At 42.1% G+C, this 24,019-nt stretch overlaps 1 protein-coding gene across 1 annotated transcript in view; it reads right to left on the minus strand.

Annotated features, from left to right (window-relative positions):
- The window catches only part of LOC308130901 (dedicator of cytokinesis protein 3-like), a gene marked incomplete at its 5' end in the record, with an annotated part of 45,749 nt that overhangs the window by 17,788 nt on the left and 3,942 nt on the right, over positions 1-24,019 (minus strand). Inside the window, 29 exons of the mRNA XM_080497412.1 lie at positions 79-154; positions 351-445; positions 532-630; positions 753-899; positions 1,013-1,140; positions 1,225-1,417; positions 1,751-1,813; positions 2,037-2,207; positions 2,553-2,634; positions 2,728-2,828; positions 2,911-2,994; positions 3,283-3,380; positions 3,459-3,630; positions 3,889-3,995; positions 4,143-4,305; positions 4,391-4,515; positions 5,445-5,570; positions 6,900-6,988; positions 7,980-8,127; positions 8,223-8,283; positions 8,378-8,459; positions 8,687-8,841; positions 9,987-10,028; positions 11,325-11,409; positions 12,502-12,650; positions 14,037-14,133; positions 16,574-16,629; positions 18,490-18,530; positions 20,454-20,537. Coding sequence (XP_080353538.1) covers positions 79-154; positions 351-445; positions 532-630; positions 753-899; positions 1,013-1,140; positions 1,225-1,417; positions 1,751-1,813; positions 2,037-2,207; positions 2,553-2,634; positions 2,728-2,828; positions 2,911-2,994; positions 3,283-3,380; positions 3,459-3,630; positions 3,889-3,995; positions 4,143-4,305; positions 4,391-4,515; positions 5,445-5,570; positions 6,900-6,988; positions 7,980-8,127; positions 8,223-8,283; positions 8,378-8,459; positions 8,687-8,841; positions 9,987-10,028; positions 11,325-11,409; positions 12,502-12,650; positions 14,037-14,133; positions 16,574-16,629; positions 18,490-18,530; positions 20,454-20,537 — 3,119 coding nt within the window. The remainder of the gene's footprint in view (positions 1-78; positions 155-350; positions 446-531; positions 631-752; positions 900-1,012; positions 1,141-1,224; positions 1,418-1,750; positions 1,814-2,036; positions 2,208-2,552; positions 2,635-2,727; positions 2,829-2,910; positions 2,995-3,282; positions 3,381-3,458; positions 3,631-3,888; positions 3,996-4,142; positions 4,306-4,390; positions 4,516-5,444; positions 5,571-6,899; positions 6,989-7,979; positions 8,128-8,222; positions 8,284-8,377; positions 8,460-8,686; positions 8,842-9,986; positions 10,029-11,324; positions 11,410-12,501; positions 12,651-14,036; positions 14,134-16,573; positions 16,630-18,489; positions 18,531-20,453; positions 20,538-24,019) is intronic.

Below are 24,019 nucleotides of genomic sequence, written 5' to 3' on the forward strand. Positions count from 1 at the left end.
ACTTTACAAGTTTTCACAAATCTAATAACTGAAAGATACAGTGGCATTTTGGTGTCAAGACGGGAGCCCGAGACACACCTTGAAATCAAAATCGGCCTCTGAAAAGTTCTTGTGCAGCGCCGGAGACAGAAACTGTGTTGTCACTACGATGATACTGCAGAAAAAGCAAACATTACACTGTCAGCTTACAAAATGAGCTGGGGTGCCAAAAATAGATGAAAAAATTTGCAACACAAGCGTCACCTTCAGAGCAGGATTATCTAAAGAGAGCCTGATCTAATGGTTGGCTGTATTCCCTTACCATCTCTGGGACAAAGACTGCGTGACAGAAATGGATAAGGCAGACTCACTGACTAGTTAGAAGCCGCATGACACTCCAGTCTCGGGGAAAGATAGTCAGTTTCATCAAATTGCGAAACACGCAGAAAATCTTGAGCAGGAACTCCTGCAGAGGAATACATTAGAGAGAGGATGCAGTGCAGGTATGTAATAAGCAAAATGCTCAGCTTTGAGACTCGGGGAGCATCTCACCTTCAGTTCTTCTTTGCTGTGAAAGTTGTTGAGTAGATGGTGAAAGTGGATCTCTGTCATTTGTCTGAGCAGAGAAAGGAGGCAGGAAACATACTCCCCCTGCACAAAGGAAAACAACGCATGAGAACACGCATTCAAAAATGTTTATCAACTGAGGACGTGAGACAAATTTCACTATTTTCTTATTGTCCATCAAACAGGCTCTCAGAGTGGGTTCTCACTGTTATCTCAGCAGTGCACTGGGGACAACGCTGTCCTCTGGATGTCTCAACAGAGTGAGATTTGCTCATGATGGACAGCAGAGTCTGCAGCAGCACATCCAGTAAGCTCTCCACCATCATCTCCACCTCCTCCTGAACAGAGGATTCCTGAAAGACACGAGCAAGTTGAGGAGAGCAAGCGATGCACTGACGAGACCAGATATTTACACTCTCGTGTCAGTCGACTCTCTTGAACATGCATATAAAGCAGCGTAACATACCATAGAGCTTGTCTTGATGATGGAAAAGATACTGCTCAGGATCCCAGAACAAATGAGCAGCTCCCTCTGCTGGCGCAGATGAAGGTGGATGTGATGCAGAACCACCGGCAGCAAAATACTTCGAGACTCTGAGGAAAGACAAAATGAACACAAAGTCTTAAAACTCCTTTCATGTAATCTCGATGTGTTGTTTTGTCATAAATTTGTCTCACCAGGGAAGAAGAAGAGGCGACTCTCTACTGTACGAGCAATGGACTGCAGTTTGACCACGTCCATGGACTGACCAATGTCCACAGTGCTGGGCATGCTCCCCAGGGTTCCCCGGACATATTCAGCCACCTCCTGAACAGTGAACATCTGCAGCAGCTCGTCAAAGATATCAGGGAAGCTGTTTAACAGTGCCGCCTTTGGGGGAAGCAGTGGACACAGAGAAGAAATGTGTACTTTTAAAGAGAGTACACACATGAAAGGATAAAAAAATTAAATAAAATAAAACATTTAAAATAATTAAATATTATAGGGTCTCGAAGGACAGAGACAGAAACCAAAATAATTCCAAATTGATATGGCTATAAATATTGTGAAACAGGCAAAGGCATGTTGTTAAGGTATTTAGTGATAACCTGCAAGTTCATGTATACCAGTTACTTAAGAAAGCGTCATTGTGTTTGAGCAGCCTGGTGGTCGCACAGCATCTGGTGCAACGTGGGACCAACACAGGGGGGCGCTGTAACTTACTGAGAAGGACGATAGTCCAGCAGCATATTCAGAGAAAGGCATGCAGCTGCTTACACCCCTAAACTGTCCAAGATCAAGCCAAGGATGGGTCAAAGAATGAAGCGTTAATGACAGGAGGCACAAAAAAAGTGAAACAATGAAAAATGACAAAGCATAAATCAATCAGCAAAATCAAAATGATCATAATACATGCGGATGAAAAACAGAAGATTGAAACGACACAGCTGGCTGAGCAGGTGAGATAGAGAGCGTTTCCTGAGTGGCGCTGCTGTGTGAACAATCTGACCTGCGTGAAGACCAAGTTCTCTGAGCTGCGGCTGTCCAGACTCAGGACAAAGCGAATTGACTGGAAGAGCTCCTGGATGCTGGCTCTGAACTGCTCCTCCTCCATCCCACAGGTGGCTCTCGAGTAGAGGATACGAGACTGCACGATGAACTTGAACAGGTACTCCAGTGCCTGGGTGTAGAAGAAAAGACGGCTCAGCGGGCGTCCTTGTCTTATCGCTTTAAGGTCGAATATCAATACGCCAAAGAAATGTTACCGATCAGGCTTTGAAAAAGAATATCTCCACACATGATTACATCACAAAGGAAATTCAAAGAGCGTACTCGATACATCAATAACTGCAGTGGGTTTTGATGACTTCCTTTCATTAGCTTTTACTCCGGGCAGGAAATTCACTTCCTGATGCCTGAAATGGTGTCACATTACTCTTTATCAGCACTCCTGTTTGACCACGCCAATGATTCCTTACTGGAGGAGCCAGGATCAACCCAGGAGGAAGTCGGTGTGATACCTTACCCTCATGGCTTCCTGTATGTGGTCCTGCCGGACAACCTCGGCCGAGCGGTCCATGTACCACTTCAGACATCGAATCAGCTCCCTGCGGGCAAAAGTTCAAAACCGTCAACATCTGCAGCCTCACGTCAAGTTTTTATATTTTCCTGAAGACAAAATTGATGAACTAATGTCGTACTTGTAGGCCAGAGCGCCGGCAAAGTGGTTTTGGATGTAGGAGTCCATGACAGGTCTGAAGTGGTAGAAGCGACTGTCCCTGAGCAGGTTTATAATGAACACCTGAACACAAAAGTACAATGCTCCTTTCGAAAAGCTCCTTTACATCCTCTACCTACGATCATTTTTAAAAATAAATTCCTACCAGTGATTGGAAAACCAGCGGCCCGTATTTATCAGTGTTGTCATCTAAAAGACAGAAGAGCGTATCCAGGACATCTCGCAAGAACTGTGTAGAAAAAAAAGAGAAAATCTCAAAAAGACCATCACATTAAAGACTCTCCTGCTTACTAAAATAGATATAAGAGGAGCAGAAAAAATGGATAGCCCCTTCAACCAAATAGGAAAGTATGTTTTATGATGATCGCATTCTAATCTCATTCAAAATGCCATGAAGGTAGAGGTTAAGGATTTGTTTTTGGTGCTTTTTTACTTTTTTGATTAAGGCAAAAAAAAAAGAAAAAAGTAGACAGTCTTCAAATCCTTCTCATAATTTAATAAATATGAAGTCAGTGACCTTGACAATCTCCTCTCCACTGATCTGACGTAGTCGTCCGAGGATGTCCAACACCCTGTCCGGATGGGCCTTCCAGTTCAGAAGAGCCAAAAGGTCCACTGAAAACAGAATAAAACCGAGCTGAGTGGAATCAAATCAAGCAGGACGAGATCAAAGAGGAGCGCGTGCTGGATTACCATTCTGTGTGAGCTTGGTGGAGCAGAGTATCGTGGAGACCCAGAAGGTTTCTTTGGGGCTTCTCTGGAAGGGCAAGTTAGCCGGCAGGTTGGGGCAGCTATTGAAGTCCTCCTTACAGCAGGGCAAGCTCAGGTACAAGCCCTGGTTACTGAAGGTGGCATTTTCATCACACTGCAGGACCAATATGGGAAGATCAAATGAGATGGTTGGAAAACCAGGAAAAAAAAAATCTCAACACCTGTAGAGGGAGAACATGCAAACTCCACACAAAAAGACACCCAATCAGACTCAAACTCTGCTGTGCGGCGAAAGTGTAAACACATTAGAGCCATGTACTTAACACGTTTACACACAAGTTTGTCTTCAAAGTTTTCAGTTGAAGTGACATAGAAACGAGCGCCAAATCGCCACTGTTGGATGAGTTCGTACCTTGTACACATACAGTTCGTGACTCTCGTCTGACAGGGTGGTGCCATCTTCCCTCATCAAAGGAGTAAAGGCAAATCCAAAGAGTTTTTTCTCCCCTTTGTCTTTAGCTGAAAGGAAGCACGTCACAACACAATGCATCATACACTTATAATCACTGCACAAACATCAGCGTCGCTCCCAGCAAGATCCAATCTGTCCTCGTAAAAACTGTGCACGGAGGGTCTGACCGCCACTGGGTCGCATCGCTGACTCACTGGAGCAGTGTCTGAACTCGAAGCGGAGGTGGGATCCCCTGAAACGGTCTATGGGAATGGGCAGCTTGACCATCTCGCTCCAGCGAGGGCTGTTGTTGTGATACAGGACAAAGGAGCGATACTCGGAGGTGTTCGGCTCCCCACTGCCCAAACTGATGCAGTCCTGCAAAAGAGAGGAAGTTTACGCTCGTCACCGTTCACACTCTGATGAGACGGCGCAAAATAAGTCGTGTGCGTGCGTGTCATACTTTCAGTGTGTCCCCGTCGGCATAGAGCACATACAGAGTGACTTCGATGTTCTTCTGGACGCTCTTGCCGCCCCTCTCAAACTCCCCCCGCTCCAGGGTCAGATACAGGTCGTTGCGCGTGTCACCTACAGTAGGACAATTACGAAGGAGGATTTTCACCATTTTACTCATTGATCCAGGAGAGCACTACTTCCCCTTTGACAAATTAAAAAAAAAAATAACAAGACATATGGCATTAGAAGAACATCAAGATAAATTAGGTAGACAGCGATGTCTCAGAAAATCCCTGACCACAACAACAAACAAGTCCCAGATGATGTTCATGAGTTCATAATGTCCTTGTCAGCTTCTGCTCCACAGATGTACCATGAGTGGTCCACATAGATCAAGCCTCGGCGTGCTGGACTAAGATGTCACCACTCCATTCGAATGACCCTGCGGAGCTGTGACACACTGCCGCTCACGTCTGCCTCAGCACCTTTCATGAGGTCAGTGATTAATGAAATAAATATCGGTGGCAGATATTGCAGTTATTTTTAAAATCAGATTATAGTTATTTATATCCAAGTCATTTCCTTGGGGACAGATGACTCACAAGGACTGATATTGGGAGGTATTTCCGGCTAACTGGAGAGGAGTGGAGCGGATTATAGATTCTCAGTCGACACAAAACACTGCAATGTCAGCTGATGAAATATTCCGAAATAAACACACCTCTCCCGCTCTCTGTCTTTGAGTTATCTTTGAAGGCCTCAGTGCCTGACCTACATACTGATCTCTCTCTGGAAAGGGGAGTAAATAAACTGAGCATTTACAAAGTGCCAGGTGTGGAATGATGTACCGGAGCCCTCCAATCAAAGATCAAACAGGCTAAATGCACATGTACATATTAATACAGCCGATAATGCCTTTAAATCAACTTATTTTTGAATATTATTCAATCTGTTCCATTCTTTTACTATAATCTCCTTCTTCTGGGTGTTTCCCTCTTTCATTCCCCACGCGACCTTTGCCACATTCCTCCAGTCTCCACCTCCTCTCTGCACCTCCTCACCTGGCAGGATGACATCTGGGAAACCCAGTTTGCGTGTGAGCGCCAAGGCCCTGTTGAACACAGCCTGGTTCTCCCGTCTGATTTGCTCCAGCTCACCTCGCAGCAGCTGCAGGGAAATGATGAGGCCTGGAAGAGGTGGAGGGCGGAGGTGGGGGGGGGGGGGGGGGGGGGGGTGGAGTGAAGGAAAGAAAGAAAGAAAGAAAGAAAGCACATGGACAAAAAAAAACAAGGAAGACGGGAGGGATGGAGGGGTATTTAAAGGACATTAGTCAGAATGTGGGGGAGGAGAAGACAGACAGGAGAGAGGATGGAGACGTGATCAGAGCCAGAGGAGAGGGAGGGAGGAGAAAAAAGGCGAGGTGGGATTACACAAAGAAACGTTCTGCACCAATCTTGTGACATAATTTTGAAGGCATGATTGAGGCGTGAGTCATCATTTAAACCGTGAGATGTTCATGAAATGACAAGTAATAGTGAACTGTCAAAGCACGCCCTCACACTGGCTCTGTTTTCAACGTTCACACAGCTCCACAAGATCCGTTTACACCACTGAGCTGGTTGATGTTCAGGTACAAGGTCACAGCGACGATGAGGACTGGACCATGTTCTAGTTTAATTTTCTCAATTTCATCATTGCACTGAACATCATCAGTGTTTTGTTTTCAATTTATTAGTTTGTTGGAGTTTTAAAAATAGTTCCAATAAAAACTGTCGACATGCTCAGCATGACAGCATATATAATTTTTTTTCCTAAGTAAATCTTTAATGCTTTAATCACAAAAACAAAACCTTTAGTTGATGATTTAATGAATAGCCAAAACTCAGCATATGAAATCTTCCACTGAGGAGCTGATAACCAGCTTGCTTTGAGAGGATAAACTTAAATACATGTCAATAAATAATGTCATCAACCTTTTTTAAGTCGGAATTTGGCTGATTTTTATTATTGCTGGTTCATTGAGCATATTTCAGTTTTTGTTTTAATTTTGGATCCAATAGTCCCTTCAAAAAGTTGTTAAATTATTAAGATGAATATTTATTATTTATTAGATTTTCTTTACGTGTCTTACATTGCTTTTCGCACATTTCACTACATTTATTTATATATCTATTTTTAGTTTTAGTATTTTCACTTTCTTGTTTATTTTATGATTGACTTCATTTTATGATTGATTTTTAGAAGAATAGAATAGAATAGAATAGAATAGAATAGAATAGAATAGAATAGAATAGAATAGAAATACTTCATTAACACCAGAGGTAAACTCTTGTAAAAATTCAAGGTGAAAAAGGAAAGGAAAAAGTTCAAATAAAGCAAAGAGCAAGAAAAAAATCATGAGCCAACACAGCAGGCTGCATGAATCTTGCGCATGCTCACTGCCAAGAGATCATATATTTTCAGCAGCCTCTTAAAAACCTGAAGATCTAACAGGTCTGCGGAGGGATCAGAATTACCATAGTTGGTGCTGGGGGCTGAGTACTTGGTATTGGACTTGCGGATGATGTTCTCGTGTACCTGGTACCACTCGTTCTCATTGTTGCATCTGCGGAGAAAGACAGTTGGAGTAAGGCTGTCAACAACGTGCCCATTAGAGGGTCCAGATGGAGGGTTCAGGAAGCGGTGCATGGGGACTACAAGAACAGCATGAGTCCCGGAGCCGATTTCCTCCTGGAGAAAAGGTAGCAGCAGGGGGAGGTGCTATCAAGCAGCACATTAGCCCAAATGCACAGCACACTAAGCAAACCTGACAGCCAGCTCTCTACCAGCCTTTTTCATTACTGTGGGCCCGAAGGCCCCTGGGAAAGGCATGGGGAAATGCACAGACTGGAGCGTTATAAGAGCCGACAGTTTGGAGGCAGCTCAGCACTGAATCACTGCTTGCTTTTTAAAGGGAAGGACTCTTCACGTCAGCAGAGAAATCCAATAAAAACCATGGCTTTCTATTCTGGAAATCTTTACTTCGCATTGAGCTGCAGAGTCATCCTTAAAGTGACTTCATGGGAAGAATATCATGTGACCAGATAGCGACGTGTATGAGTGACCTTTGACCCAGAGAGGATGCTGAGAAGGACAGTGCAGATACAAGAAGACAATATAGCTCTTGACTGACGTGAAAATATGCTGAGCTCTGTGTTATTTTGCTTTGTCCTCTAACTTTGCTCAATTAGCTATGTGTCATCGTGCCCAGTGTCTTCCCCTCTCCTCTTCTGCATCTCCTGCCTTCGCTGTGTTGGCCTACATACAAGCTCAACAGAGGCAGCCAGATTCACAACACGCCAAGTGCCCTATCTCAGGCCCAGGGTGTGAAGCTATTGATTTTCCAGAGGACACTTCATTATCATTCTGGTCAAAACACACCGAGCGTCAACAGACAAGCACTAAGTTGTCATGCACAACATTTTAAGAACATCCACACATTCCCCATCACTGCAGAGACACTTTCACTTTGTTTCAAGGAAGATTGCAACTATGAAATCTAAGATATTTATTATAAATAAATAAATAAATAAATAAAATAAACAAGAAGTACTCACGTATAAACTTTCAGTACAAAATCCTTCTCCTCTTTGAGGTCTGTGATGGTGTGGAAAACATCACTCATAGCAAGCACAGCACAGCCATAAGGCCGTCTGTACTGCACGTGAGGCGGGCCTTTCTTTGAGTCATTCAGCAGCATACGACCTGCAAACAATAAGAGAAAAGGACGTGGTCAGAAAGAAAAATCATAATAACATTAATAATAATGAAAGTAAGTCTTCCTGCATTTCTTTATTTACCAGTTCTTACGACATGTGCAACAATGTAAAGGTCTCTCTTTAAATCTTTACTGCTTAGGTCCTGCAGAGAAATGGGATGAAAAATAAGTGGTGGTCAGCAAGGTGTTAAAATGCTGATCTGCTTGGATTTACGTCAAGAAGAATAAGCATCAGACCGTGAAGAGAGCACACAGGCGATCAACTTTTTCTGGATTCTTTGGTCCTCCGTTTTTGTTAAGTTTCACCATGAACTTCTCACTGCAACAGAAGCCAGTTTCACAGTTTCAGTGTGTGTGTCTGTGTGTGTGTGTGTGTGTGTGTGTGTGTGTGTGTGTGTGTGTGTGTGTGTGTGTGTGTGTGTGTGTGTGTGTGTGTGTGTGTGTGTGTGTGTGTGTGTGTGTGTGTGTGTGTGTGTGTGTGTGTGTGTGTGTGTGTGTGTGCGCGCGCGTGTGTGCGTGTGTGTGTCTTTGCCCTCCGAGGTGTACCTGATCTGTTTGGCCTCACGAGTGTCATACAGGGAAAAGAAGACGTCTGCATCCTCGCTGATGCTGTTGTAAGTAAAACTCTTCAGATTGATGAAGAGGTGGTGCGACACGGGGACTCGGCAGCCGTCACCATGGCGCTGTCTCATGCTATCACCCTGGGAACGGAGAGGAAACTGACCGCTAACAAGAGTCCGCAGTGCGAGCAGGACCGAACACCTGCCACTTTCTGCATAGAGGAGCTAAGTCTGTTTAACAGATGAGTGGAGCGACTGTAACAAGTGAATAATTCATTGACATTGAGCATGTTCCATCCAGTGGAAAGCACATGTAATCCACACATGTCTCAGTAGCCGCATGTGCTCTTGTCCATATCTGCTGTAGTATACCTTCTTCCTCTATAAAATCTCACTGGAAAAAGGCAACAACCAAAATTCAGGACGAGCATTTATTTTACTGAAATGTATTTCTGAACAGAATATAATTTATCTGTAACAAAGCAAATTTATAATATTTATATCTTTACAAAAATTGCAGTGTCAAAATATTTTTGTGATCTTCTGGTGAATTATGTTGAATCATCAAAGCATTAAAGTACAAGCACCGTTATAACTGTGTGCACAAGCTGAGGTTTGCAAACAAAACATGGCAGACTTACATTGTAAAAAAAAAAACAACAATAATAATTCATTGCAAAATGCATTCATTTAAGGCAGATTTGGTAACTGCTTCACTTCATTCTCACTAATTTCACTTGAGTCCACTAAGCTAAGCTAATTAGTTGCTGGTTCCAGATTTACATGTGTAGTTGGGGACTTAGGAGTGTCATTACACTCCGTGTTTCATAAACAAAGAAAATAAGCATTCTCATTGTTTACATAATTGCTATATTAGATCCAATTGGGCCTAAATGAAAAATTGCACCAGGCACCAAAATATATTCCATCTAAAAATGCAACACGTCCCTCAACAAATGAAATTCAGCAGTGAAATGCTTCACATTGGCCTACAGTGCCATTTGTGTATGCATTGGGACATATGTGATCCCAGTGGGAATTAATCCTCACACCCTGGCAGTGTTGGTGTGAGGTTATCATGATGCATGACAGTGGCACACAGATCACATGGATTATGGGCCACCGCTTGTGAAGAGTCTAACGGTGCTGGTGCTGGTGCCAGAGCAGCAGGACACTCACTCTGCACAGAGTGTTTGGAAAAGAAATGAAAAGTGGGAGTTTAATAGAGATGGTGAGTATGAAAAATGTGATGGCTTCGTGAACAAACAGCTTTGAAATGACTGTACCTGGTTTGTGCTTTGCTGACCACAGTGTCTGCTGGATACATGCTAAAAAAAGAGAGTTCAAAAGAGAGATGTCAGATCAGTCGGTCCGTTCTTTGGTCTTCCCACACGACGTTGAACTTATCTACCTTAGAGAAACTTCAGACACAGAGGCTATCAGAGCGATGCCTCAACTGAGGCTTCAAATCTGACAAAAGTTCACCTACGTATGCTGCTGAGTGGCTGCACTACCGTTCCCACAGCGCTAAAAGAAGCCCACATGAGGCAAAACGTGAGCATGTGGGAGGGAGGAGGACAAAGCCAGCAAGCGCCCACACGCACCCCTCTCTGCTCGGCAGCCTAAAAGAACTCCTCTACTCCCATACCTGAAGAGGAGCCAAGGCCTCGCGCCCTGCCAAGCACAAGCTCACTTTCATCGAGAGAGTCAGGAGGCTTTTTGGCAAGAAGGAGCCACACTGTTGTTTCTGGACAGAGCATTTAGTGCACAAACATTCTGCGTGCAAAGCTGAGAAACATGGCAGTGGGATAATGGGAGGCTGCAGGGCAGTTGGAGAGTGTTTTCGTCAGCATATGGAGCTTCAACTACTGACCAGAAAGGATCTCCCTCCCAGATCACAGTCTCCAGCAGCATTACATTAGATTTCATAACATCTGTGCTGTAATCGCACGTTTCTAAAATTGGATCTGCTTCAGCAAGCCTCTTCTCTCTCTGCATGTGTATAGGATTGGGAGTCCCACATCACTACAACCAAAATACATTTGAGACATCACTTATTTATGGGAATGTGTCTCTCGTCTGGTTGGTTGTTTAAAGCAAGCAAGGCTAAAATATGTAATTTATTCCAGAAAAATTACAATGAAAAATTGATATGTATGTGCTTCTCTGTGGCCTCACCTGGGCCTGTCACTTTGCATTATGTCTGCCTTGCTTGCTCGGAATCACACTTGTGAGAGTCACGTGCATGCAAGAAATGCGACACAGTCAATACGGCGGTAAGATAAGCATAAAGAACAGGTCACAAGAGGCTGCTCAAACAGCTGATTCGTGCTCTCTCTTGTGAGTCACCTTCTTATGGATGATTTGATAATCGGTACACTCACACTTCCCTACACATCCAACAACACATTCCTATATTTGCAACGACAAAGAGGCACACAGGAGGTTAAATAAGCTCACAGCGTGCAAGTCAGTGAGTCATGGCCAAAGATACAGTTTATTCATGCTGCAGGGACATGTTTGGCTGCATTTATCCTCCAAAGAGCACATATTTATGTTTTTAATTTATAATGCATGAATATGTACAGCGTGAATGGGTTAAATGGGAATTCCAATGAACATACCAGTTTGTATAGCTCTGATACGCTGATTTGATCCGGATCCACCATTTCAAACTCTTTTCTTGGAACAAGGTCTATTCCGAGATGCCTGGTGTGAGAGATTAAGAGGTTGAGAAGGGAAAAAAAACAACAACTTGAGACTACTTTTAAGGAGAGAGTACAACATGTTTCATTTGAGACAGGAAATGTTTGCGTTTTAAAATCTGAGATGAAATGGTTAAAGCTTATTTAAACATCCAGGATGTTTTATATCACTCCTCTCCCCTCCAATCCTGAGAGGACCGGAACTTTACCAGCTTGACATCTATCAATCTGAACTGTCAGTTTTCACTACACTTACATGTATCATTGATTCCGAAATTATTATTTTAACAGGATATTTGATTTTTCACGCCGCCATCCATATCAACAGGCAGATCATTTTAAATTAGTGTAAGGCATCGGTGTGGAAACCTAAGGAGTGTGGGTCAAACAGGACTTACATCCAAACAGTGTCAGGGAGTAAAGAGCTGAAGCATCTTACTGAGGTGAAGACATTGTACAATTAGCTCATGCTGCTATATATCATACTGCAACTCTTGAGGCTCTATCTGAGCTGCTGTGATAGTCTGACCATGAAATCAGATCTCTCTATCTCTCGGGTCACAGAGCAACATGCAGAGTGAACTTGATCTAAAGCTCCTCTTCGGACTTTTTTTATATTTTATGTCACTCAATCTCGATGCACATTAATGTTGACCAACCGAGTGATGCAGTTCAAAATGAGTATGGGTGTACTTTTATTTGCAATTGCGCACTGAATTTTATACTAAACTGACAGATGGTCTCCACTCATGAAGCTCTCCCTCAGCTGAACTGGAGCCTGCGCATCTTTATCACTGTTACAGATGCCCGTCACAGCTCCGTTGGATGAAGTTTGAAACTGGCAACAGTAAGAATATGGCTTTACAATTCCTCCAGAGGGATTTGCATTGACTTTAAGCTGCTTCAGATTCACTCATCTGCTAAATGACCATAAAATGACATCATAGCGATGCTGTTACACACCCACTCATCCAGGGTGTCGTAGCTCTCTGCAAGTGCCAAAGAGATATTATTTGGTGGCCAACAGATAGAAACAACTGATGGCCGTAGAGCAGGCCTCCTCTTACTCCCTCCCCGCAATGCCTGAGTTACTCACTCGTTGCCCCAGTCAAGGCGCACGGTGATGTGTCGCTTGATCTCCCGGGTCTGGTCCTGAGCGAGGTGACCCTGGATCAGCTGCCGGCGCAAATCGATGAGCTCGTTCATCACATGACGCAGCTTATGGAACAGATCCACCTTGTGTTTCTATTGAAGCAATGGAAGAAAGACACAGATCTCTGTAATGCATTGGCTGTTTCATCTCCCACGTTCAGTCATGTATTTTCCTTTCAGGTCAGTTGTGTGATGAAGATAAAACCCTGAACTGAGTCTGTACTATATCTATTGCCAATTTAAGCTTTCTTTAATGGCACAAACAAACCACAGAAAAAAAGTGTGACCCAACACGGTAATGAATTTGATCACCAGTTCTCATAGACAACACTTTTAATTCAGACCTTCTCTGTTCTCCCTAATGATATGACGTGCCCACACCACCACCAGGTTTGTTTACATAAATGCAAATATTAAGAGCCACCACAATACCCATGTAAATTTAATGAGAGTAAACACTGCTTGTTCTGAAAGGCTGGTGGCTGCAGAAAACAAAGATTTTTGTCAGGGTTGATGAGTCCTTTTGGACCTCTATTCTGCAGGGCTAATTACATACATTATAACAGATACACAGTTATGCTAAGGCCATTGCCCCCTGAAGTAATGCGATGAATTCTAATTGGCAACAATAAGGCGAACTGTATTAACACCCAGCCAACGCGGTATCCTATTGTTATGGCTGCAACTGTAGCAACATGGCCCATATCACACGGGGGGAGAGCACCAAAACCAGCACAGTTAAATCAGCGCTTCATATTAGCCGAGCTTCAGAGGAAGTTACATCACCACACCAATGCCTCAGGCTGCTTAGTTGCTCAGAGCACGAGCAGTCCTCAGTGAGAGGTTATGTAAAAACTCGCTGCCAGCTCTGCAACATAGCCACTCAACTACAAACTCAGAACCCTACCAACCACTTCTGCCTGCCCCCTCGACACTTAGCAGGATTAAGGATGCTTTAGATTTCCAGTAATCACTTTTGCCCGCCAAGTAAAGGCTGACTGAAGGTGGAGGATCTTAAGATGATGCAGAAACTATGAGAGGCAAGCCAAGGTCAATCAAAGCCTGAATGACACAGCATGAAATTGTATACGACAGGTCCGTAGGCCATTATCTAAGTCCAACCACCATTTCTGTTCCGACATGGATAGTATATGAAAATAGGGGATGACAGTCAGAGCGAAATGCAATGAGGATATATCTGAACGAGCTGCCACTGTATGTTTACACAATATTACATATGAGTTTAACTGGCAAACCCAGGTGTACATGTGCACCAGGAAAACAAAACGTGCTGGAATAATCTCCTCCATCAAACCCCTCGAGGAGGATTCAAATGAAACAATGATGCATGCAATTTCTTTGCAAAGTGGCTCTCAGCCACCCTCAGAAATCCCCTTATTGTCACATCGACACTGACATTTATTGCCTCGCGCTTTGTTTTGAGATGAGAGAGATGTGCAGTAATACGTTGCCACTGACCACATAGAGCTGCTTCCACAAGACGCCCCATTCCTGCAGCGTGGAGGTGGTCTCTGTGATAATAGGGTCCTCCAAGGGCACCACCGTCTCGCACAGCCTGCAGCAGAAAAACACGTGCATGAATGTGAGCTCAATCGAAAAGTGTCAATACTGCTGTTTACTGTAAAAAAGCTTCTTTTTTTTCTTTTCTTTTTTTTTTTTTTCAAGGGCGCATACCAGTGTCAGGAGGATTACTGTAATGCAAAATGAATGCATCTGTATCATATCCTGAACCCTCTCTGATGAGGCTTTGACCGTTGAGAGGATTTATATGATGAATATATGTGTTGTAGGACATAATAACCTGAAAGCTGTGGGAATATTGCACTTGAATAGATAATTAATAGGTGAGGATTTTGTTTTAAAAGCGAGATAGATAGATAGATAGATAGATAGATAGATAGATAGATAGATAGATAGATAGATAGATAGATAGATAGATAGATAGATAGATAGATAGATAGATAGATAGATAGATACACAGTTGTCCCTTCATCTATGTAAAATATCTAAAATACTGTAAATACAGTACAAAGCGTTCCTTGAGAGAATGGATTCCAAATGAAATAAATGTTTCATGTGTGAAACTTTTAAAGTAGCACTGGAATACACACACCTCTATGAGACAGCTCTGTAAGGATATGTGAGGAACAGGCTACGAAATAAGAGAGATATGACTGTGAAGAGCAATGCGATTATCTCAAGGTGCAGGGAATGTAGCAGAGCTCCCCAGTAAAGCCCACAGCACACATCCTGAGTGACTACTTTCACAGTGAAGCACAAAAGCAAAAGGTCAGATCTCTTGTGGTTTCTTGCACTTTGCTCTCAAAGCTCTGGCCTGTAATGCAAAGAATTCACTTTGATACTGTATGATGCTTTAGAACTAGGCGTCTTCATCCAGCACTCAGTGAGTCGGGGTGATTGTTCGTGGCGAGGAAAAGCTTTGGGAGAGCTACACAGATGCAGTAGGTGTGTCACCTCATTAACTCCATGAGACAGCAAAGCAGATTTCCCGAAGTGCAACTCCTGGAGCGAGTCAGCATAATAATGTCAATTTACAAGTCTGCACTTTTAATTGTTTGAGTGCAAACGAGAGTCCTCGTGCTTTGTGGTATCTCAAGTGTAGGACGGTGATATAACTGCAAACTGAGCCACTCGGATCAGATCCCGGATCAGATCCCTGCAGCCTGCACAGTACAACAGGCTGATGAGGAGCTCTGCAGCCTGCCTTTGTCTCTGCCTTTATTCTGGCATGTGCAGCCACGGCTGGCTATTGTGCTGAGATGGATGAAGGATCCCACAATGTGTGTGTACAAACACACACACACACGCATGTGTGTGTGTGTATGTGCATGAAGTAGATTCGCAGCTGTCAGGTGGTAATTCTCTTGAAGATTGGATTGTCACTAATCAGTTGGTGAGGCGAAATTAGACTGCAAAGGAGCAAGGGATGCACATCCTCTGACATTGATCAGTTGATGAATCGGTATCACACCACCTGGGTAATGAGACAAAGAAAACTCTGGCAACTCCATCAGAACCACTGAGTCTGACCAGTAAAGAACTGACATCACCAGCGGCGTATCTCAATAGAGACCTGACGGTGATGGATGCTGTACACAGAAGGATGTCACAGTTTGAGTTGCATTCTCCAAAACTCCCATTCTACAAAACACTGCTGCTCTAAATGTATAAAACTGAATATGTGTTGTCATAGGTTTAAACAGATAGCGCCAATTGTTTGTGATAGCATTTTATATAGTAGAAAGTCCTGTAAAACCAATTATTCTTTAAAGAAAGCCAAACATTTATTGTTTTAAAGAATAATTTCATTAAAACTCAGCCACCTTTCAATATATTGAAAAGGTTTTGTATCATTGGGCACCTGTGTGCATCTGCAGAAGGCCTAAATAATAAGAAGTCAGTATTATTACATGCATACAGCATAGTTTTAGCATGAGCAGCTTTTATTTTTTAATAATTTAAATTTTTTGAGAAATCACATTATGGAGCCTTTCTTTAAAGCAACGTGAGGAAGCTCCAAAGCCAAAAATCTTGACAATGACTGTATCAAACGATGCATTAATGAGCTAATCTATCTAATCAAGCTAATTTGGTCTGTGGGCATGGTTTGATTCGATTAGATCGAGAAGGCAGGGTAATCGAAACTCATCAACACATTTTGTGACTAAATTCGGATTTGTGTCCAAACAGGATATCACCGTTTATCAGAAGAAGTCTTCTCGCGTCACACCAGAGAGAAAAATACAGACAAAAGCATGCATTTCAAAGTACAGAAGCCCAGCAGTCAAAGAACACCTCATCATGTAAATATAATCCTTTTTTTTCTTGTTTCCATTACATTCTCTTTTTCATGCTATATGTCTGCAGATATCGACCAACAGGTTATCATCACCTGAGCCAAAGAAGCTGATCCGTGCATCCCTTTTGTGATTCTGCACATGTTCCAATTAAAACACATTATCATACAAACTCACCCTCTGTTTGTCACTGTAGATTTCTTCAAGTGGACATAGCTGACTGGAAAAATGCCCTGTGGACAAAGAAAAAGAGCCAGGGATGTTACTGGGTGTGACAGGATTAGACTAGTAATTCTGCTGCACCACATGACTAAAATGTAGAGTACTGTGTTATGTTTGTGTTGTTTGGCAGTCTATGTCCAAACCCCTTCCAGTGGTGAAAAGGCAGATTTTACAGTTCTGCTGGAGACACATTATATGCTGAAGGAAGTGCAAGATTACACTTCCTTTTCACCTATTTTGAGGTTTTCTGCTGTGCGCTTACATTTTCAGCCCATATTATTCCCACGGACTGCAGAGACGAGAGGCTGAGCATCCTGCAGGATCCGTATTGAGGCTTGGCTCAGCAGGGAAGGGCACGAGAGACTGAGTGGTGCCAGCTGCCACCTTTGCAGTTTATCTTTCTTATTCTAATCTGCCAGATGTGAAAGAATTGGCCACAGCGAGCACAACTAATTCTCTCAGCGCCGAGAAGAGTATGGGGGCGACTGAATGTGGGCAGCGGAGTACATAACAAAATGGAGGGGTGTTAGTAAGAACCGTAAATAGCTGAGGAGAGTAGAGAAGGACAGCGTGTAGCCACTAACACCTACATTCACCAGGACAGCTTTTGTGCTTTCTTTGAAACATTTCAGCAACATTGCAGAAGATTTGAGCTTCTGACATTTCAGTTTTCAACAGCAAACGATGACCTGCTGATTTTATGCCTGTAATCATTACAGCTGGTATTTATGTTTGTGATGATTCACTGTGCATCTACGGATTTTACCTTATTTGTTCTCAGGATTTGTATAATGACTTTCAAAACTGCTCTGATGCAACTGTACTTTGTCGGGGTAAGTAAATGTGAGCTATAATGTATATAATTAACACTTCCTGCAGTCACTCGTGACTTGTCTTATTGTCAAGCAGTTTTGCGGCCACAGTCTCCTCCTCGCAAGCACTGTGCTGAAGATCATCTCATAATTATGCTGCATAATCACCACCAAACTGAGAACTGAGAGGTTTGGATTTAGTCCCACAATCCGGCCTTTTTCCTGTGAACTTTCCCTCTGAATGATGAAACCACACAACAAGTGCTGCGGCTGCGGCCCCACACAGCAGAGCAGCATTTCCAAACTGTTTCAAATAAGCATCAAACCTGGTTTTCATCTTTTAAATACAACATGGATCACTATAAATAGATGTTTATCAGATTAATAATTGCACCATCTGCTGGTGGAAGGAAAAATAAAATGTTGATTTCTCTAAGAAACATTCTCAAGAAAGAAAAGCCAGTAGAAATACAGCTAAAAAACATTTTTAAAAAAACAACAACAAAAAAAACAAGCAGCACCACATCTCAATCATTTTCTCACACAATCAACATTTGTAAATAACTTCCTGAGGACGGAAAACACAAATTTCTGCTGCTACGTTTAATAAAACTGTGCTTGGATGGAAACCTCTGTGTAATTACAGGTCAAGAAGCTCCTGTTTTTGACAAATCGGCTCAATAATTTAACCAGGTTTTTATTGTTTGCACTCACAAATAACTTTGTCAAGAGGCACATCTATTCATCTTCCTCCAACACACACAAACTTTCGTCATTGTGAGGATTAACTTAAGATTCAGCACTTATGGCTCTATGGTTACGTCTGCATTAAAAACTTTGAATAAATGATCAACGTAATACTGTGACTGCAGCGTATTTATAAATTGAACAAGGTTCTAATGTAATTTTTATGAATTTCTTTCTTCTATAACCTGTGAAACTAGTAATGTGCATTTAGTTTTTTTGTTGCTTAAACTATGGCTATGTCCTAGCATTGTTACTAATTCATGAACAAAACACTGCACATAACAATGCACACACTGATAAACCGGTCTTTACCTTTATTGAAGGCTTCTTGGTGGAAAAGCCTCTGTACCATCCTGAAAAAACAGAACAAAATACACATGAGAGAACTTCAACTTCACAAAAAAGAAAAAAAACAAAAAAAACATCACTAAATCATTCAAAAGGCAACTTTGAGCAAACTTTTAAAGAAGAAGCATTAGCTATCGGACCAAGTAACAAAATCAGCCTCGTTACATACAATAGATAATATATTAATATGATACATGTTATTAGTTTTGCTCAACCGAGAAAAACTCAACAGGTCCGTCAGCAGGGGAGTCAGAACAGAAGTATGTTTTTCTGCCCTGTTAAAGATGTCTCATGCTATTTAAAGTGAAGTTTGGGCTATAAAACATTCATGTGCTGGCCATGTTGCAGTGAACAGATTTGTGGTGGCAGTTGGAGGAATTAACTAGCAGTTAGCCTGGCTCCACCTCAGACTGCTGGATAAAAATAACTTCACCGGCTTTCTACAAATACTTGAAATGCAATTTATCAAATGAGACTAATATTTGTGCTCATGTTTATTTGACTGCAGTTGTTTCAAGTCGATTTAAGTCACTACCAAGTGCAGGTTTTTTTTTTCTCACTCTAAGCCTAGTAATTAGAGTTAAAGTACCAACCTGCCACCAAAGTAGCTGTAATTACCAACATTTTCAGATTTGCTGTGTTTTATATTAATACATCTTTAAAATAAATCTCCCCTGAACCTGCTTATGAGTACCAATACAATCTCTATGATTGGTTTCATAGTATTTGTGAGGGGGAAAAACAAAACTATCAATATAATTCCAACAAGAAATGTATTTGAATCAGGAACATGTTCAATGTAGATGTGCTATTTTAAAATGCTGTTTCAAAACATCTCCGCTCTACTGAGGATTAAATATTGGACGGATACACCAGAATCTGTGTGTTTTGGTACAATGTCGTTAATCTTAACTCGAGGCAAAAATACTTTATCCAGATATACAAATTTTGATGATAATCAGTTTACAATCAATCAGTGAAACTTTAGAGTTACAAAACTTTTCAAGCAAGTTGATGCAATAACACAAACAAGACCAATAAGACAAAGAAAATCAGTAAGAAAATGGTAAATACAAGAGTAAAAGAAAAGAACAGTCAAAATGTATGCTGAAACTAACCCTAATAACTATCAAAACACAAATGCACAATAAATTAGATGAAATTGAGAAAATGTTTAATATGAATAACACAATAAAAAGAAATACTTCTAAATAAATGAAGTGTAGACTGTATGTAGTGCCATATATTTTGTAATTACAGGACTTAAAGAAAAATGACATGCAGATTAACAATATCCTCTCTGGTGGTCTGGATTTGGTTTGCAGGGGCTGCGTTTTAATATAACATCAGTCTCATTGCCTAACAGCCCATTGATCATGTTTTAAACTACTTCTCAGCAAAGACAAAAGAGTCAGGAAGATACCATAATTTTCCAAAAAATATGGCAAAAGCATTTATGCACTGAGGTTTTTATGACCAGCATGAACTTGTGAAGAGCTGCTTCACTGCCAATTAATGACAGTTTTTGATGGGTGATCGTTATAGGCTTTAAGTATGACGCAAAATTTACGACAGTCTCGTACTTTATTTTCTTTATGGTTATCAAAATAGGTTTTTACGAAAACAAGTTTACACTCTATTAATTGCCCATTTTCACCGGGATGATTTGAGAGAAGCAGGGGTCTACATCCTGTAGAACAGAGGCCTCAAGCTCAGTTCCTCGAGGGCTGCAGCCCTGCATGTTTTCCACGTCTCCCTCCCCTGAATGCCCTGGTGGTTCATCACCTCATTCAGCACAAAGCCAGACAACGAGCTGCTCGTTGCAATCAGCTGTGTAGGAGCAGGTTAGACGTGGAAAACATGCAGGGCTGCGGCCCTTGAGGTCCGGAGTTTGGAGCCCTGGCTGTGGAAGATGGCACCGCTCTCACCTTCACTCTTCTCCAGAATCTGAACTGTTTCCCCGATCTCCAGGACCAGCGCCTGACATATCGACGACCGGAAGTTGCAGATCACTGTGCAGAGGGAGAAAAGAGACATCGTGAAATTAAACGTACATTTGAAGTGCAGCGGGCATGACATGGCGGATTAGGATCTGTGTTTGCTTTCGCCTTCATGACCTCCAATTAGTCCGAGTGCATTCCCTTCCGTTTGTAGTGTGTGTTTTGGGGTTGTGGTGGGGCAGTCACCGCAGCGTTTTAATAAGCTGTTTAATGCAAACGTCTGAAGCACATGCAGTGTCACACAGGCAGCACTGCTTAGCCAACTGTAAACAAGCTCCCACCCTGAAGTGGGTAGTCATTTTAATAGGCAATTAATTCTTAAGCGACCTGGTTTTGTGCAATGTTAAGTTAATTGAACTATCTTCTAAACTGAAGCCCACACAAAGTGATAAGTAATGAGGCTAAATGCTGATTTATCATAAGACCATATTAGGTAAATCTTCCATGCCACTTGCTCGTGCAGTCTTTGCATCATGCAGTCTTTGACCATAAGCAGACACATCCTGTGACTCAAACGCTGATGATGTGATTATTCTTTAGGGGATTTAATGCCTTCACAACCACGTCGCCTCCAGAGCCTGTTTTTATCTGCGCAGCACTACAGCTCAGCAACATGCGCCACACACCAGAGTGCCAGTGCGCAAGCCTCGAGAAGACAAACTTGTTTAATAGTGACGCCTCTCCGCCGATGATTTCAAAAACCCACAAATGGTGGCCCTTCAAGGAGAGTTTGGTGTGAATCACTATGCTAATGAACTAGCCAGGGGACCCAGTGTGGGGGAGGAAGAGAAGGAGGGGCATGAAGCTCAGCTTCGTCGCCTGTTCGAAGGGAACGAGCGCCCGAGTAACTATGGCAACAGATCATCCACAAACTGGAGGGCTTTCTTCACTGTAACTGCTGCGGGGGTCTGGGCCTTTTAAAATGGCAAGCTCATGGATGCCGCGTGGCCCTGGAGTTCACGTCAAGGATCCTGGGCATGTGTTGAAGAAAAGGGAGATGGGTGGACTTAAAGAGCGTCACCTTTTTCACTCGGCCTCCAGTTCTTTTCTTGCCAGTGCTAAATATTTCTGAACCGAGTGTCCTATTCTTATTATGGCCTCTATTTAATTTGAATTGCAAAAAAACCTGAACTCACACCATTTGAAACGTCTCGTGCGGATACCACATCAGAGCAAAATAAGCTGGTCATGTGTGAGCGAGCTCAGCACACCGGACAGGCTCATATTTTAATAGATAGCTCTTGTTCATGAAAAAAAAAAAAACCTTGCAAGCTGTGAAAACAGGCAACCACACGCTCCTTCCATTGTGCCTCAAAGCTGCAGAGCATTAGCATATCCTCAAAACATAATCAGCACACATCAAAAAAAAAAAAAAAATCTTCTTTGGACTTCGACATGTTGAACGTAGGATGTTGGAATAAATGACGGGACAGAAAATGTTTGGCAAAAGCAAACATTTCTGCTCAGTAACCATATATCAGTCCAGCTGATGGTTGTTGATATTGTATAACCACGAACTCAAGCACACGAGGAGACTCCTGCTGTCCACTCTCCTCTCACCTCCGTCCACCTCCTGACTCCGATTTATACAACTGTAGGGTCAACTTGAAGAGGTCGCCAGTCCATCAGAGGACAAGCCGGAGAGAAGGACCACCAGACACAGGGAGAACATGCAAAATTCTTCATAGACCTCCCACTTTTCTAAATACTAATGTAAATGTTATTCTGTTACACATCTCTCATAATATGGTAAGAAGCTCCGCAGGCTCTTATCAGCCAATGTTCCTCCTCAGTATGGACATATCCGTCTGTGTTTTCTTTCTCTTCTCATTTTATTATCATCTGAACACACAACCATTACGCATATATACAATATATGTCTTTTTATCAATGACAAAAATTCAACTGTACATATATTTTCACTGATCAGTGACTCAACTTACAGGCCTAATCAGGATTTAATTTTACATCTCATTACTTTTGATCAAACTCGTCAAATATGTTACCTAAGTATGTTTTATCCGCTTGTTTGAAAGTATTTGAGAATGTAAGCATAATAAGATCTGCTTCCGTTCATGGGGGGTTCACACAGTTTATATCACCTCATTGCCAAACAACAGCAAGATCAGAGGTGTGCCAAAATATACTGCAATATAATGCATGGGAGTCCTTGAAATGCCTGGTTGTGACTTTCAGCTACATAGTAACGCAAAGTGAAAATATCTTTTAGATAGAATTAAGAATTATGAGAATCAATAGCAGAAAACAAATGAGTGAGGAGTTGTTCTAAAACTGTAATTAATGCAATTCTTCAAAACAATCATTTGTGTTTAAAGATAACCAAACATCACCAAGATGTACCAAATGTTTTCTGTGTATTATCAATGGGAGTAATATGCAAACTCCAAACACACCGCATCTTGTATTCATCCTGTACTGATTCATTCCTCCAAATTTTACCAAATGATTTTACAGCATGAAAACAGCCTTTTAGGAATCCAGTCTTCTGTGTTGGCGTGAAGTGAGAACACAAGCTGGAGCTGTTTTTCTTTTTTTCTTAATAACAACATCTAATAACCACCATCAGCAGCTCTTGTGTGACGATGTAGGATTATTTTATGCACAAAGTCCCAATATTCAAGCCATTTTTGACCACACTGAAGGCATCACATCTCTCTCCTATTACAGAGAATCACGGGGGGACTCAGCAAGCGTCACACGTTAAAATAACCATCAGGCTCGGTGAAGCGGAGATAAAATGTTGCTCGGTTGTAAAACAAGATTTAAAATGATTTAGGCAGCCTGCGTGAGAATGGGTAACACTTTTCCTCTGTTGTGCCTTTATTTTCTAAGTCACTGCTCCTCACCAGCAGTGCTGCCACCCATGGTGTATAGGGAGGAAAAAAAAGCCTAATACAACCAGGACGGTCATGTCATGTGGGAGCAGACTCAGTGCGATTTTTGAAATAGGAAGCCGATGAGTGAACATTAAAATCCATGTTGATTGAATCCAGCAGTGATGCAGTGTAGAGAAAGTCTTTTATGTGATGAATGCTGATAAATATGGTTAACTGGAAGCCCTCCACAGTGATAAAATATCAAATTATATCACCGTAAATGTGTCTGTGGTGAGATGTCTGAAATCCATCACACGCATCACATTAGGAGGCAAAATAAAGCCTTACATTGAAAGTGCTCAGATCATATTTCTTGTGATTCTACTTGCAGTTATGTTACTAAACCTCTGATAACTCAACCCATACTCGGAAGAATAACTCTCCACTGTGCAGATCGAAAATCTTTGGTACTTTAATTGGAGTTTCACCTTTGACTTGTTTCCCATACGAACCCCTCGCTGTTAGACTGACAACCTGCTCGGCTGGGAAAAGAAACACCAGGACAGACTTGTCTATGTTATATCTCTGTAATGATATCTATTTTTCTTCTGTTCAACTGAGGAAAGAGAAACTTCAATTGCCTTTCAGTGCAAACTC

Source organism: Blennius ocellaris (genome assembly GCF_963422515.1).
Source record: "Blennius ocellaris genome assembly, chromosome: 5".
Taxonomy (NCBI): Eukaryota; Metazoa; Chordata; class Actinopteri; order Blenniiformes; family Blenniidae; genus Blennius; species Blennius ocellaris.